General features: G+C 44.6%; 1 protein-coding gene across 3 annotated transcripts in view; it reads right to left on the bottom strand.

Annotated features, from left to right (window-relative positions):
- Window positions 1-8,324: 8,324 nt before the first annotated feature.
- The window catches only part of LOC144105562 (venom metalloproteinase antarease-like TtrivMP_A), a 37,869-nt gene continuing 29,019 nt past the window's right edge, over window positions 8,325-17,174 (bottom strand). For all 3 annotated transcript variants that reach the window (XM_077638680.1, XM_077638682.1, XM_077638683.1), the window contains 4 exons: window positions 15,188-15,355; window positions 12,548-12,683; window positions 10,467-10,613; window positions 8,325-8,604 (listed from right to left, as the gene is read on the bottom strand). In XM_077638680.1, coding sequence (XP_077494806.1) covers window positions 8,557-8,604; window positions 10,467-10,613; window positions 12,548-12,683; window positions 15,188-15,355 — 499 coding nt within the window. In that variant the 3' untranslated portion in view covers window positions 8,325-8,556. The remainder of the gene's footprint in view (window positions 8,605-10,466; window positions 10,614-12,547; window positions 12,684-15,187; window positions 15,356-17,174) is intronic.

Raw genomic sequence — 17,174 nt, 5'->3', positions numbered from 1 at the left:
GAGATGAGCCACATGTGGATGGTTACATGTTAAACTAGCCTTTCAAAGCAGTAACTAGTTTACATGACAAAGCCTCGCTACATGGGGCTTAAAGGCATAGAGATGGATCCCGAGTCCAGGAGCACGAAGTTAAAGCTTTTATGGCTTCCACGCCACATGGAGAACCACCGGATAGTGTAATCTCTGGAGTGGTACCCCTCTGTCCACTCAGTGGAACAAGAAAAGTGGCAATGTCATGGCATGGAACACCTGGAAACGGCGAATCGTGAGGTTTTGCTGACGCTGAAAGACGGGGTTTCAACTTCTAGTATCTGCTTACGCTCTGTATTTGACATCCAGTCGCTGGTTGTAATCCGTGGCAGACCTCCTCTGTGCCTTCACTGCAGCAGGATTCGTGATGTACGAAGACAGTGCCGAAATCCTCAATGTACGCAGTGCAGTAGCTTTGGCTACTCTGTAGGCCAGTGTGTCATGATGTACGCCGATAGGTGGCGAAAGGGACGTTGGCCGAAAGAGGAAGATGTCACTGATCTCATTACTGATAATCCGGAGGTTGTGGATACCTCTGGTGAGCCTGGAGAGCATGCCAGGCCGACAACCAGACAGACCTCTCCTGTTCCATTAAAGTCCTTCTCCTCCACCTCTGGTGAGGTGACCAATGAGGTTCTAGGTGTCCACCGTCCAAAGTTAGTACCGCCCTACAGCGCGATAGCGGAACATACAGGTTTCAAGCCTTCTGACCTCAAGCCGCCGTAGCCCGGCATCAGCGAGCTTCATGCACTGCGCACTGTGCTTGCCGACATTAAGCATTTTATCACGCAAGTGCCTCAGCAGATAAAAGCTCTTCACTAGTAGGCGGTGGATGGTGCGTCATCGTATTGTAGCACAGTGCCGCTGACCGAATTAGCCTACGGCAGGTCCGGCAGGTCCGTCCCTGCGGAAGCAGTGGCTGTGAGTGACGTGGTTCTCCAGACTTTATGGGGGGAGGCCTTGCACCATTGGATGCCTCCATGGACATCAGCGCACCACTGAAGCGTCCCGCTGATGAGGAGCTGTGTCAGAGTGGAGATCGGAAGAAGAGATCTGATGCTTTGAGGTGAAAAAGAGGGCGAATATTGCCTGAATGTCGCCAATTCTCAGGCAGTTCTCCCCACCCCAGCGGATGGTGTACAGTAAGGCAAGCAGCAGAAATGACGGCGGTTGCAGCATTTGAGGTCATTACCTTCAACGTGAGGGATATGCGAAATCGAGGTAGCCAATATTAACTTAAGGACCTCTTGCACACATAGAGCGTCAGTACACCTGCATGCAGGAAACGAAATTTTATTCTGGCGAGGAGAAGCAATTTGCTCTCAATCCGTTTTTGCTTGAATATCATGGCGTTTTTGCTTGACTCGAAAGGCCTCTCTGAATGTTGTTTTTTGTCAATAGCAGATTGGATATTTCTGCGAGGTTACCTCCACGACTGCGTTTTTATGGAGGCAAAACGCTAAGGCGCCCGTGTGCTGTGCGATGTCAGAACATGTTAAAGATCCCCAGGTGGTCGAAATTATTCCGGAGCGCTCCACTACGGCACCTCTTTCTTCCTGTCTTCTTTCACTCCCTCCTTTATTCCTTTCCTTACGGCGCGGTTCAGGTGTCCAACGATATATGAGACAGATACTCCGCCATTTCCTTTCCTCCAAAACCAATTATTATTATTATTATTAATATTATTGGATATTTCCGACCTCTCGTATAGCATACATCGTGAGGGGCGCGTTCTACGCTGTGACCCTGTTATTTCAGGTTAACAGTAGTGGATGATTTGTGTGTATGCGCCAGTTAGTGAACGAGAAAGGAGGGTTTTCTTTATCTCGTTGTATAATGCTCTGTGCACGTATCGCAGTGATATTGCTTGGTGCTTTAATTGTGTTTGCAGTGATGAAGACCGATCAGATCTACGTGTGTGTAATCACTCTACTTATCGTTTTTAACTAATTTGCTCGGTGAACACAACCTTGTTGACAGGGGGCGACAAAAAATGGGATAGTATTCATTTCACGCATTTCCAATCTTCCTCAAAGGCTCGGCTAGACAGGATCTACGTTTCTGCTGGACTGTTATCTAATGTACATGGCTGCTGGGTAGGGCCGGTTTTCTTGAGTGATCGTTGCATGGTGTCTGCTCAAGTAGGTAGGTACAACCGCCATATTCTCCAGCTTCGGTGGGAGTTCTGGAATCTGAATAATTGTCTCCTGGAAGATGAAATTCATCAGCGTGCTGCCTTTCCCTATTTCAAAGGTAGATGGGTCTGTGGTGAGTTTTCGGTTGTTCAGAAGCCTGATCTATTCAAGCAGGAGGCAAAGACCTTTCACAGGGGGTGAGCAGAAATTGCCATTTTGAAGGGCCATTAGTTTTGTGAGCTTGAAAGTACCTTCAATGACCTGGATAAGCTGGAAAGAATTCAGGGGCTTATGTTAATGACATAAGCAATATTAAAGCATGGCTACAACAGTTTACCACAAAAAATATACGGAGGCCTAATTATATGACTTGTAGGCTCCTTGAAGAACAATAATCTCGACGGGCATCAAATGATGAAATGCATGCTGCTCTTTCGCATAAGATATTGGAGATTCAATTTGATGGAATTAATTAAAGTGACAACTCGAGAATTTTCGCGCCTTTTTATGACTATTATGCGCGTCTCTTTGGAGGTAATTGTTGCCAGACATGTGAGTCAGACTTCTTTCGGTTCTATAATGCGTTTCCTCGACTTGAGGAAGAGCAGAGAGGTATAATCGAGTGTCCTCTCCACTTGGACGAATTTAAATTGGCTATGTCCGCTCGGCGGGGGTAGAAATCCCCTTGCCCAGATGGCTTGAATAGCGAATTCTACAAAACGTTTCCATTTCTCGGCACCTGCCTTGTCGGAAGTTTTTAGACTTGCTTGCGATGTTGGCTTTTTATATCCTACTTTTTATGCTGGTCATACCATCCCCACTCCTAATAGCGCACGTAAGAGTCGGTTGAGGACTGTCCAGGGGTACCGCCCCATTTCATTCTCTATTGCAGATTATAAAATATTTTCAAAAATATTTTCTTCCTCTTGCAGCGTGTAGCGATGAATTTAATTGGCTCACATCAACCATGCGACATCGAGGCTGCGGTATCTAAATTCATATACATATTGCACGTTCGTTGTTGGAGTCAGTGACATATGAGGCCAGTCAGGTATCAGGTTGCTATAATTTAATCTCTTGAAGGTCTGTGATATGGTCAGCCATAATTTTGTTGCAGTCTTGGCACGCGCAAACAATGGGGGTGTATTGCTCGAGAACAGTAGACTATGCTGCACACAGCCCCATCCATACATGGTTGGTCGCCGATCATGCACTTACGAAACTGATGACACTAATCTCGTCTGTCCGGCCGGGTTGCGCATTATCACCTCTGTTATTTACTTCATCTGTAGACTCCTTGTGCCTTAGTATCATAAGATTCCAAGCTGTTTGAGGATTCTCACTTGATCTGTCGGAAATTGGCATCTTAGACTATGCTGTTGTCGTCGCCCTTTTCTGTTCTGATATAGAGAGTGTGCTGGAAGCTTTGCATTTAGCAGATCAGCTCTGCAGCGCCGCTGTCGCGGCAGTAAATTTGGAACAATCTCGAAGATTGCGGTTAGGTTACTGGGCTACAAAACCTGATCGTTTTGCTGGTATAAGTTGGGACTGTGATTCCATACAGTATCACGGGGTTCCCGTTCATCAGGTTCGGAATAATAGGTGTTATTGGGAGTCACGAATTTTCTCTGTGAGGCGCCAAGAACAGGTGCGGATGGGTCGGGAACTCTTGAGGTTTTCACGCGTACAAGCTGGCAACATCTTCTAGGTTGCAAAGCTTGTCTATGCGTTGCAAGTGATGCACTGTGCGAAGAAGATAGAAGCGCAGCACTGACTATTCACGACCTTTGGCGCTCTCAGCGGGAGTCTGTGCTTAGAGACAATTTGTTTCTCTCGAGCCTGGAGAATTTCCTTGTTCGTTTGTTTGTTCACTAACTGGTTTCAAGTTTTTTTCTTCAAAGCTACTAGCCACCCCTCTCTACTAGCGGTGCTTAGAAGTCCACAGAGTTGTCTGTCTTATCTGTTTGCTTAGACTGGTCATGACCGTGAGGGAGCTTCTTTAGAAATTCTGTAAGAGGTTGCTGCCACCTTTGATTTCCTGACTGTTTGCTTCTCTTTGCAACATTGATTCGGCCTGTCAAGAAGGCAAATTACAAAAGTACTAATAGAATCACTCTTCCGTGTGTCCGTGTATCGGCAGCCTTACCCTGGTTTTACGGATACTAGTGTACTGAAGCGAGTTTATTTATTTATTTATATGCAGATACTGCAGACCATAGATAATCGTGGTATGCGCAGGAGGGGCATTTGTGCCAAAATGGAAGTTCACACATAACAAGCATATGACATACAGAAAACACAGGCAAAATGTTGAATACGCGCGAAATAAAAGTAGCAACTCAGAAATTGACGCTCTAGTTCCTTAATACTGTCGCTTGCTCCGAAAGTATGCAACGGCAAGGAATGCCACACATTTATTGTTCTGGGAAAAAACTGAGTTTACAGGAGTTTGTTCTTGCGAAAATAGAAGCTAGAGAGTGAAGGTGTGTGTACCTAGTATTTCGGGTACAATGTGGCTTTACACAATCCGGCCAGTTTAATTTCAAACTACCTGACACGGGAGTGTGAAAATGGGAGCCGACTGAATTTTTGACGAGATTTGAGATATTCTATTTTATGTTGCTGCATCAAGAATGAAGGAGAAGAATTTGTTTTATATTTACTGAACATGTCGGTTACAACTTTTCTCTCAATTCGCTCGAGCTGCAATGTATCTTTCTTAATATGCGGATCCCATACAATGGAGGCATATTTGAGTTAGGCTCTGACGCATGAGTTATAGGCGAAAACTTGAGCTTGTATAGGTGCACCGTTAAAGGAGTATAGACACCTAAATTTCGGGGACGCGTTTTCTTGTTTGTAATGATGCTTAAGGTATTATTGTACACGGATTGCCACGTGGTACTTTCCTACGACCGCTAAATAATTTATAATTGCATTTCTTTCTCGTGCTGTTTCAGTTTCAATTTCAACAGCCGAATGAGGACTTTGACGTCAACCTGTACTGACAGGTCACGTAAACGTGAAAAAAACTGCAATATTATCGCTGCTTCTTCGTTTGTTGTCATTCCGGCTCTTGAGAAAGGCTGGCTTCAGCACTGGAGTAAATTAAAACGATGAAGAAGCGATTTTATGGACATTTATTTATGCCATACGTGACACAACGGCGCTGTTTGACGTTACAGTCAGCGTTCGGCTGTTGAAACTGAAACCGAAACAGCATGACAGCAAAAATTCATTGTAAATTATTTTGAGCTTGTAGGCGAATATCACTTGTTTATTCTTGCGTAGCAGTGTCTTCCACATAAGGAAGAAAACGTGCCACCAAAAATTGGGTGTCTATACTCTTTTAAGTTTCCTCTTCAAGGACCGTAGCTTTCTAAGAGCTGAAAATGGGTTCTGATTGTTTTCTTCTTTGTAACTCGCAACAGAACAGTTTTTGCGGTATTAAGTGGCATTCCACTCAACGCATACACCACACATGTATATCCTGCAGGTTTGCTTGTAAGCTTAATATTAAGCGTGACACCTAAGTATTCGTGCGCGTCTACTTCTCTTATAATAATGCTGTCAAGTAAATGAAATTAGGTGCTGATTGTTTTCTTCCTTGTAACTCGCAACGTAACAGTTTTTGCGGTATTAAGTTGCATTCCCCAACGCATACACTACTCATGTATAGCCTGCAGGCTTGCTTGCAATACTGTATGATAATTTGGGGATGTAATTTCTTTAAAATCAACACAATAATCTGCAAACAATCGGATAGAAACATCCCCGTGCATGTGATCAGCCAAGTCAATGATATGCTTTAAAAACAATAGCGGAACAAGACGCTGGCTTGGGGCACATCAGTGGTCACGGACAGCATTTTTGAGGAGTTCATAATTTGAACTGTTTCCTGTTTTTAAGGCAGGCGCTAATCCACTGAAAGATACAGGAGGCAAGACCAATGCACTCTAACCTGTACAATAATTTTCCATGTGACACTCTATCGAAGGCTCTCGAGAAGTAAAAAAAAACAGGAAATCTAACTGCCCGTTCATATCGACAGCTCGAGCGAATTCGTGAACAGTACAAACAAACTGCGTAACAGTTTACATGTGTTTCCTGGAAATGTGCTGATACTGTGATAACAGGTTGCGGCTTTCTAAGAATTCTAGAATGTAGGCAGCAATCATATGTTCTAAAAGCGCACAGCATGATCTCCTGATTGAAATGGGGCGGTAATTTGGTAGAGATAAAAGATCACCGTTTTTGTGAACGGGAAGCACACGTGGTATTTCACTAGTGGCTAGAGATAAGTTGAAGATATCGGTGAAAAACCGAGATAGTTGTTCCGCATACCGGCGCAAAAAAGAATTAGGTATACTGTTCAGGCCGTAAGTGCCTGTACAGCGGTGCATGCTCATCCTTCCTGCTTCTTAAATGCATGGAGACGTAATCCAAAAGCACAGGACTGTATCGGTGCATGAGTGTGCAGAACTAGCCATCTGTGACCAAAATTATTACTTTTTGATAGCCGAGGGATAATCCTTAGAAAAAGGAATGAGTGGATATTCTGCATATGGGTACGCGTGTCGCCATCAGTGAAAGTGCAGTGAGGATTTCACCGGCCAGCTAGGTAGTTGTTGTTGATTACCCCGGCTAATCAATAGCAGCTGCTCAGAAAAATGTTAATCGTTTTGCTACGAGGGGTTTGCACCACTGGCAATAGTACACGCCTTAAAAAAGCAGCGGCCCTGGAAGCACAAAAGCAGTTTGAATCATAAAAGAGGGTCGTCGCTTTGCATCAGCACTACATTGGAGCCCGGCAGTGCGTACGCAAATCAGTGACATAGCGGCTGTGTTGTAATAACCGAGAGTGTAGTATACTACATTCTTGTACGGTGTGACATTAACCTCACCATCAATGTCACCTGCATGCATGTGCTGGGGGGGAGGAAATTCTCGAGAAACATTCTCATTTAACTGATGCATGCTTCCAGCATCACACCCTGGTTATGTGAAACCGCTTGGTGAAAATCTGGTATTAAAATCTGCCGAGCCTCATGCGGCCATACGTGTTTTTACGTCCTTTGCATTAGGCTTGATCCATCGGACTGGCGTTGTCTTGTAGGGCGAGAGATTTAACAGCATGCAAGCCACACTAAACGTGCAGGGCGCAACAGAAGCTTACGAAACACGCAAGGAATTTGAAAGCTGAATTTTTCTTCTCCTTCAAGGCACAGAATTCATCCAGAAGGACACTGTGCAGCTGTCCACAGCTGCATCCTCGAACTTCCAAGAGATACGTGTTTCATGGCTTCCACTTTCTGAAAATTTCTGTAGCAGCTTCGAATGAGGTGCATTTCCTGATATACTTAATCGTATTGTCACGCGCTGCACGAAGCAGCGACGGACGATGGAGAAGTGCTTCCTTGGATAAGCTTGGTGTTCCACAAGATTGGCACACGTGTCTGATCCTGTGACCCCGCGGGGTGCGTATTCCACGGCTGGCTACGTGCGTTAAAACCGCACATGGCAAGCTCAGATACTTTAACAAGCGCAAGAAGGGGCCGCTCCGATGTCAGCGTGTAACTGCTCATGCATAGTAAAACCTTTCACGCCTTAGCAAATTGTGCTACTCTCGCACAATGAGCACTGTTCTAACTTCAATGAAACATCGAATCCAGGTGTGCCCTGCTGATATGTAGCTCATTATATCTCCTGCGGTGAGTGCGTGAGTGAGCGTCACTGTCATATAGGTGCCTACCAACCTCCGCGGACGTACACCGCCAGAATGGTGCCACGAAGCACATAGGCCAAACAGCGTTACCCTCATCAGACGGGCATTTCAAATTCTGTAGCACTGGCTAATAAACGATTAAAGTTGGGAACGTAATATCGAAAAACTATCGGGTAGATGAAATTCTAGTGCAGATGTCCCAAAAGACACAGTTTTCTGACCAATGACGCATGGGGCAATGGAATCATCCGAATCGGTTTCCGCCACCCGGGGATCGTTAACAACCGCCAAAACAACAGTACACGGGGCTTCTGTCTTTCACCCGTATCTAAATTCACCAGTCGTCACCGCCATTAGTTCGGTAACTTGTGTTCATATTCTAGAGGTGCTAACGCAACGGAGCCAAAAGGCCTTCTTAAAAATGTCGTTTATGGTGCTTTGCGCAAAAAATAGCTTTATTCAGAAAATCCTAGAGTGATATGGTATTATGCAAAGATAACAATGGAAAAAGCATGCTGCATGGAATAAAAAGTGGCCAACAGCTTTTTTGACACTGCTTATTATAAATAAAAAAAGCGCTTGACTTTAGCGCTAGTTAATGTCTCAATCTGACAATTCGTAGTTCAACAATCTGCCACTGGTGGCATTTCTTGTATTCGAATGACTTTATTTTTCTCGTCTCGGAGGGTATACACAGTGTCCCTGAATGCATACCTGAAAAAAGAAAAAAAATCATTCTTTTGCAAAAATAATTGCTCATATTTCATTAAATTTCAAACAATAAAATGGTGAGGCAGCCTCTGAAGCACACTATGTCTATAAATGGCTTGTGGACTGAACGACAGTTTTACTTCAATGCTTGATGCCATGGTGGCAAATCAACCATGTGGTAAAATGACTCTAACTTAGTGCTACAAGCAACAATCAGCTGAAAGGACAGCAAAAATAATTCAGAATAATTCATTAAACAGTTAGCCGAATACTTCTTCAGAGACAATCACAGATGTAGGGGTACCGAATTGCGGTCAGTAATGTCCTCTTAAGCAATAATACAATGAGGAGGTCTGTTTAAAGCTCCTAACTGCTCAGAGAACGTTACTGCTTGGACATGTAGACTTTTTTATTCGAATTCCTGCAGCTGAAGACAGAACATTTATCTAGGCTCCTACTCTACTCCAGATTTTGAGGAAGAGGGTGAGAACCGCTTATTATGGGTTCGGCAGTGATAGGCAGTAAAAAATTGTTCAGAGTCACAAGCGGGCTTTCATCGCATGAGGCGGATTTAGGGTTCGTTGACGACGGAACAAATTACTGGCCCGACAACACGACGGCTTGGTCCAAGACACTGTTCCCAAGCATTTCACCCCAGAAAAGCTGAGCACCACGCCGATGAAGTCTTGTACCGATCAGAAAACCAGTGGGTCCCCATCGGCACTGGGCATCGAACCCAGCGCCTGAAGAATGCGAAGCGGATACTATTCGTTTGCCTAGTCTTTGCCTTGACACCGTAAAGATAGCCATCCAACTTTTATCTAAATGCCGTCAAAAGTGTAGTTTTATTAGCTACAAAACATGTTGTAGGCTCTTCGCGCAGATAATTTGCAACCTGAATTTTGCTATTTTATGAAACACTGCTCACATTTGCATCAACTAAACTCTGTTTCCAAAACGTTCATGATCTAGTGGCCACTGGTGTGAAGGATGAAAAAAGAAGTTTTCATTCAATTGCTTTTGGTTTTGGAGGAAACAAAATGGCACCGTAATTGTCTTACATATGTCAGTGGACACCGAAACCTCGTAGTAAGGGAAGGGATAAAGAAGGGAGTGAAAGAAGAAAGGAAGAAAGAGGTGCCGTAGTGGAGGTCTCCAGAATAATTTCGACCGCCGGGGGGTCTTTAACGTGCACTGACATCGCACAGCACACGGGCGCCTTTTGCGTTTGGCCTCCATCGAAACGCAGCCGCCACGGTTGGATTCGAACCCGGGTACTCCAGGTCAGTAGACGAGCGCATTAATCACTGAGCTACCTCGGCAGGGTCATCCAATTATCTTGTTTTTGATACTTGTTCCATCATTTGACTCATATCATATGGAAGCCATTTGCTTCTACAGCAGTCACTGAAACAAGAGGCCGCATTCTATAAGGATTCCTTAAAATTTTTCATTTCGGGTTCATTTATTCCTCCGGCATTGCTCAATGTGTTTGGGTGATAAAACCATCATTTTCACAAAACCTCTGCGTTCCCTGCATATTGCAGTAAATTGTGAGCCTTTGATTGCGTGGAGTGAAGAATGCTAATGTGGACGTGCAGTCCCGTTTACTTATGCTTGGATGCTTGCTACTTGGTCTGCTGCTGCACCAAATGAAATAGAAAATGAATAACAAATCCTTAAGCAATAAGGCCTCAGGTTTTTGGGCCAAAAATACTGGAACACGCTTCGTTTCGTTCTCACTGCCCCTCCCTCCTTTGACCACACACAAATAAAAATACCTCCTGAAAAAGAGCTTTCAAGCCTATTTCCAATAAAAACAGTTTTTAAACAGTGGCGGTTGCTTCAAAAGAAGCGATCCGTACCATTCCTTGTCCGCATCGAGAGAAATCCAAGGCTTCTGTGTATGTGTAATGGAGTGTAGTATATTGGTATGAGTAGCCTCCATGATTATATACAGAAACCTCTGGGTATTGGCAGCGCATCTTGCACTCATTTCCTTTCGGGTTTATCTGTAAGGCAATACTGTCAAATTATTCCCACCCTAAAATTGCGCCGAAAAATGCTATTGGTGCGACTGGTTAAAATGTGGCAGCTGCAGTAGCACATTGCAGATTTTTGTGCCTGCTTTATCGTGCGACGATACGCCTAATAGAGCAGGAAGTGATGGGGCACGATTTCTATGCCAGTTCCAAAATCGTTTGGTGAAACAAATTCCTTAAATGTTAAATTACATTATGCGTTAGCATTCGTGCAGTGGGCATGGTCAGGCTGATGGCGATGATTATGAAAGTCGTGAAACTATTGATGCATTTACCGGAAGTGACGTCCCTTCCTGTCAGGAGAGGTTTCTTTGAGCCTAGTGACATTGTAGTGGCATCAAGCATCCTTGTCGCGTTGTATGATGATTTCATCGTAATGTCACACCACGTCGGCCTTTTAATACCTTCCCATTAAAGAAAGCCGCGGAAAATGACAGTCGCTTTATTTCTATAAATAAAATCTTTTTCGGTAGATGCTGCAGATGCATTCGCATGCACTTATTGTTCTTTAAACAACACTGACAGCTCTTACTGAAATCGCAGTTGGCGGTCCTGCTGAAACAGATGAGTTTTATTAGAAAGTTTAGAGCTAAAAATTTATCTAGCTTTGAAAAGGTTATTCTATTGGAAGTTATATGCAAAATTACCCTACAGCTTTGTCGGCCTATGGATTGGCATTATAAAATCTGCGTGAAGTGAATTTGTGCGCGAAGCACTTCTGCTGCTATAATCCAATACTCTGAACTGTTGTTTTAAGAGCGTTAGCTCTTACTCATCACGTTTCTCGATTTCTTTGGGTTCTGCTGCCACATCCCTTCGGCCTGAAATATTCTCAGTCCGACGAATTCAAGATGGCGATCCCCATAGTAAATTGATATAGCAACGCAATTGGTGACTGATTGGTGACGTCATTAGTCTATCGAATTTGACTCATTGGTGACGTCACTGATCTATTCAATTGTTGATCGATTGGCGACGTCAATTAAAAAACCGAAGATGGCCAATAATTATCATATCGAAAAATAAACGTACAAATTTGTATTTGCATTGCCTTACCTCACTTTAATCTCCTTAACGCTCGTTACCTCAACGTCTTCCAGACGGTGGCGGATCCATTTTTTCTATTAATACACGCTATTAAATAAGCTTGCATAGCAAAACCATGCTTTGATGTAACTGCTCTGGAGGAAGTGGTTTGGAGTGGTTTGAAGTGTTTTGAAGGAGTGGTTTGGCTTAGTTTGTGTGGATTAACGTACCAGAGCTGCACAGGCTATGATGGGGTGCTGTAGTGGAGGGATACGAATATTTTCGTCCAGCCGAGGCTTTTTACCGTGCACAGACATCGGACTGTCCCCGTTCCTCTCGCATTTCGCCTCCATAAAAATTCGATGGAAGTGGCCAGGATCGAACCGGCGTCTTTCGGGTGGCAGCCGAGCACCATATCTGCTTAGCTATTGCGGCGCTTATTTGAATGGATGTAGCCAGTGCTGAGGAACAATGAAGTTACCTAAAGCTGTTTTTCGGCGACCCATCGGATCTTCACTCCCTTCAGGTATTATGGCCCTGCCGTAAAAAAAAAAGCGCCCAGCGCATGATGATTGTATTGATCTAAGGCCTACACTGAAAGAAAGCAGTCGGCCTCCTCTCATAGTTCCTGAATGCATTTCGCAGACTGCCCCATTGGGCCATTGTTAGGTATCTCAAGAATTTTGAGAACGTCAGCTCACGCAAACCAGCAAGAGATTCTCATATGATAGTATCGCATGCGTTTTAGTTGCACGTTGAGTGAAAAACAAAACGCCGCTGATGCTTTGCACATGTTATGAACATGACTCTCTTTTATCCCTTTAGGAGAAACACTGCGATGAGAATATTCGTTTTGCGTAGTTTTTGAAATGGCTTACCATTTTGGCGGTGACATTACGCTGGTTAGGATATATACTCCTGCAGAATTTGTCGGCCGCAATCATCGTTCCTGGGTAGTTGGAGTTTGCGCACTTTCGACCTGACAAGATTCTCCAACATTTCGGGCCCCTCTCTCTGAAAACATTTTCAAACAAGCACATTTGTCGGAATGGAAAAGCTGGACAGGCTGAAGGTTTCTTTTAGGCAAGTCCGCACTGAAAGTAACATCTGATTGAATATGAAAAGTCTATGCAGATATTCTGAGACTAAGTATGGAGTCCACAGTAACTGAAAGGGCAAATATATGCTCTAGAAAAATTCAAGGTGACTGAAGTGAACGCACCAAAAAAGGAGAGAGCATACTTTGTTATGAAACAGTATCATGATTTTTTATGCAGAGTATCGTATTTCGCCGAGCATTGTGCGTTAAGTCGTTCGCGAATATTCGTTCGCAGCTGCCAGCAAAGAGAATGCTTAGTACTGCGTTACAGCGGGGCTCTGGCACGAAACCATGCATGAACTCATTTATTATGCGAAAACTCCTGTTACTAATCGTTGAACAACGGATCTGAGAGGCATCTCATTGAAGGTTTACCTTATGAACAACGCCTGACTGCCTCAGCACGACGGACAAACGCTGAAGATTTTGTATGTTTTCTGGTCTCATTTCTACAAATGCATTTTTTGAAAAGCAACGGTCGTTTAAGGCAATATCAGTAAACTAGAGCAGAATAATGTCTCGCTGAGAGCACAAATTCTGGAATGCAACTATTGCCATGATCATAGGAAAATTGATTAGCGTGTCTCGGGCTTCTTTATGGCCACGTTCTTGATGTCAAAAGCAGGAAGGATGAGCTGCTTTTCTGGTTACCACAATGTGCTGTTTCCTGGCAGCTGAAACATATCAACTGAAAGTTGTAGGTGTCTGTTTAGTAGAATGCTGAAGGCCTTTGAGAAGCGGTATCATTAGCTTTTCAGGCTCGTTTTTTATTGCTAGAAAAGTAAATAGGAACCTCTGCGTGTTGAGTACTCGGTTGGAGAACAGTTCCGAGAAAACTGACACCAATATTTTTAACTTTACCCAACGTTTCGGGACCAACTCGGTCTCTTCTTCAGGGGTGACTAAAGTGTGCCAGCAGCAGCAGCAGCGTGTTGCTGCATTCGCTCTCCCTTTGTTAGCACGTGACGCAGTCCACCAGCATACGCGGAGGGAAGCGTTCCTGGAGTCATATTCATCGCCTCCTTTGTGGGCCGGATGTGCCACCCTCCACATGTCGCCTCTTGAACAGGTTTGGTTCCACAGCCAAGACGATCACCTCCACGAAGGCTATCCGGTGGTTATCGTGCTCGCAGTGTTTGACGAGGTGATTGGCTTCTGAATTCATTAGCCGGATGTCAATTTTGTGTTGCCTTCTTCTTTGGTGGAGGTTTTATGTTTCGCCGATGTATGAAGCCGGGCACTTGAGGTATGTAATTTGTGTAAACGACCGATGATTAGGATTACAGGAACGCTCCCCTCAGCGTACATTAGTTGACTGCGCCACGTGCTAACAAAGGGAGAGAGAAGGCAGCAACCCTCTGCTGCTGGCACACATTTTAGTCAGCCCTGAAGAAGGGATCGAGTTGGCCCTGATACCTCAAAATCTTCGTCGAGTGCTTTGCGCACATCGTTCATCTGTGGTCTCGATATGTTGGGCAAAAAGAAAATATTGATTAGCGTGAGTTTTCTCAACTATTGCAAGAACCCAACGAGGCGGACTTTCGTTGATGATGTTTACTTTCAAATCATTTTTAATGCCTTATGCATTCGTAATTGTACTCATAGAGGGGCATTCCGCCGCATATTTGTTGGAATCCGTGTGAGGCTGTTATCCTGAAATTATTTTGCGCCACAGATAGTTGCATCCTTGCTGGTGAGTGAGAGCCTCAAACCTGCGCCTACTGCGAAATCTCATTCTCAGTACCAGCGCACACTAGCGCACACTAGATCTGTACCTTTCTTCTCTGTCTAAGGTACATGGGCAAGCATGATCCCGTAAACACGACAGATACGTCTTAAGAGCAGTTTGAGGCACAACTGACAAGCGCATCCTTAGAAGATTGGCTAAAGCTAATCTACCAGGTTCATGAAGGAGCTCAGGCCACTGGAGTTCTGGAATGAGGACTCCACCCATCGGATCGTCAAGCAACTATCAAGGCCAGCTTGTCAATAAAGTGGATTCTCTCTCTCTAATCTCCGTCTCTCTAAGACGGCTCTGATCTAACCGCCGCCAGTTTAAATTTATGTTGCTAGGCGCGCAGATTCCCTCACTACTACATGTGAGCGCTATCTACTGAGCCAAGAAACACCATCATCCAAACTGAATTTGGGATTACCGGTAGTAATAGCAGCTCCCACAACCGGGAATCAAATCGCTGATTGTTGATACTTCCCACAGCGAGGTTTCGGTTTCTAGCATGTTGGTCAAGTCTCTGAATTTGTTTGGAAAAGCTCAGATGTCTAGGCAGCTAACCTGCTATTGCCCAAGCTCGTGCCATAAACACAGTATTTTACGGGGGATAGTTCTTAGAGCAATGCAGAAACAGTTCACTAGAATTATACGATTAATAGCAACCTACGCGCTATAAATTTCGCTTACCTAATTACAAAACGCATCTGACGCAAGCTGCACTTTGAAAAGAAGTGGTGCTGGGGTCCCTTATTTACATAACTCATGAGGTATCCGTGGTAGAAAGAGCAGTATCTGGCGGTGGGATGATTGGGGATATTCCGTTCAGGCCCATCCCCGTCATGAGTGGCGCCCAACCTTCGAAACGAGATGAGAAGCAGAGTACACTTTAGTGTCTTGTCCGGTTCGGCACCGTTGAGCCTAATAAATGACTGAAAGCCCTTCTATAGCGCAAAACGAAGTGATTCATTTAGTTGCGTGAGGAAGTTGTGTGCACGAGGTGCATTTTGCAAACTTTCATTTTGCTTTCATTTCACTTCGTCCTGGCGTCATTCGAGACTGCAAAACAAACGACCGCTTCACAGGCAAGGTCGGTCACGGCAGGCGCCGCGCTCAGCCACATTAAATGCGGTGGGGCCGCAGTAATGATCCTTCGGTAATATCGGCAGCAGGTTGTCTTAAGAATTAACGGATGGCTACCGGTACGGACAATCCGTTACCGCGACTTTCGGCCAAATAGTAAGGCCGCACGACGCTGCTCCTAGTCGCCGTGTGCCTTGGACTATTCGCGCTAGCTTTACTCTGTCGCTCATGTATAGCTGGCGCCTTCAATAGACGCTTCTTTTAACCAGACGCGCTCAGAAAATTCTGTAAAATAAAAAAAAAACCTATCCCATGATTAACGAGCTTTGAAAGTAAGCTGTTTTATTAGAAGTTTGCCTGATATAACAAAATTTAGGATACACCATATTTAAAGAGAAAACTAACGACTGTAAGCTGCGACTCTGTTCAACCGCGTAAGAAAAAGGATGTGTTTCGGCTCCCTGGCCTCCGCTGTTTTGCCAAAAAAAGTTGTCCCTACTTATGCAAGTAGTTGCTAGCGTATGCATGGCAGGATTACTTGTCTGATGCGGAGGCAGCAGTAATGAACCTCATGAGGCATGTCGAACAAATAATTCGTCTTGTGCCATTCACTGGCTTTGACAATGGTTCAGCAGTTCGGCATTTCTTCGGGCGCGTTTCAGCAAGAAAGTGGCACTTAATTTCTGACGCCATCTAGGCCTAACTACACCAATGAGAGTTGCGACCAATGGATGAGAACAAAAATTAACAAAAATTGAGGAAACACAAAAGCCACGCCTTTAGGGGTAAGACGCGATATCAATAGTGAACACAGACGCGGGCACTATTTCCTGTTCACAATTACAGAATTATACAAAGTATCGCAACACAGTTACCACAATTCACATTTTCAACATTCAGAAAGCACACCAAGACTTTATGCTGCTGGCTCGCCATCTGTTGGGGCAGCAGTGAAGATCAGGTCGCCGGGGTTTTCGGATGACGGCCGCATGCCATCCCGACGGTGCCAAATCAAGCAAAGAGGGTTTTCGCTCACGTAGCAGATTTTTCTATAAAGCCGATGACTACCGGGGTTTTCGGACAGTTTTCTGCATTGGGAAACATGTATGATGTCGCGCAAAAGAAAACAAGGTCACTAAAAAACACAACTTCAGATATCATGCAAATGCGCCATTTGCACCGCGAACCAGCACCGTCGTCTTTTTTGATAGCGGGTTGCTTCAACACAGTTGGCTGCAATCTTGTAACGCACAAGGTCCCGATCTTTACGCCGCGGACTGCTTACAGTTCACTGTCGGGTTATTAAACCAATCGTTTTATGAGCGCGGTAATACTTCGGGAAATATACGTAGTTCACTATCGTAAATGCGAAGACAGTACCGAAGAAAGAACAGATTGCGGGTAATAACAAAAATGCAAAGTGTTCTGGTTTCTTTTTGGGCCTGCCTGAGGCCCGCTGCCGCAGTGCCCCAGGCACTCCGAGGAGGTGGGGAAGAAAGTCACCTGTCGCATGGGCAATGGTTGAATTTCCTTTTTTCTTTTTAACTTTTGGCAATGTGTCCCACACACATGGCAGTGTGGACGCCGTTCGTCA

Source organism: Amblyomma americanum, chromosome 9 (assembly GCF_052857255.1).
Source record: "Amblyomma americanum isolate KBUSLIRL-KWMA chromosome 9, ASM5285725v1, whole genome shotgun sequence".
NCBI classification, from domain to species: domain Eukaryota; kingdom Metazoa; phylum Arthropoda; class Arachnida; order Ixodida; family Ixodidae; genus Amblyomma; species Amblyomma americanum.
This window is presented reverse-complemented; position numbering and strand designations above follow the sequence as displayed.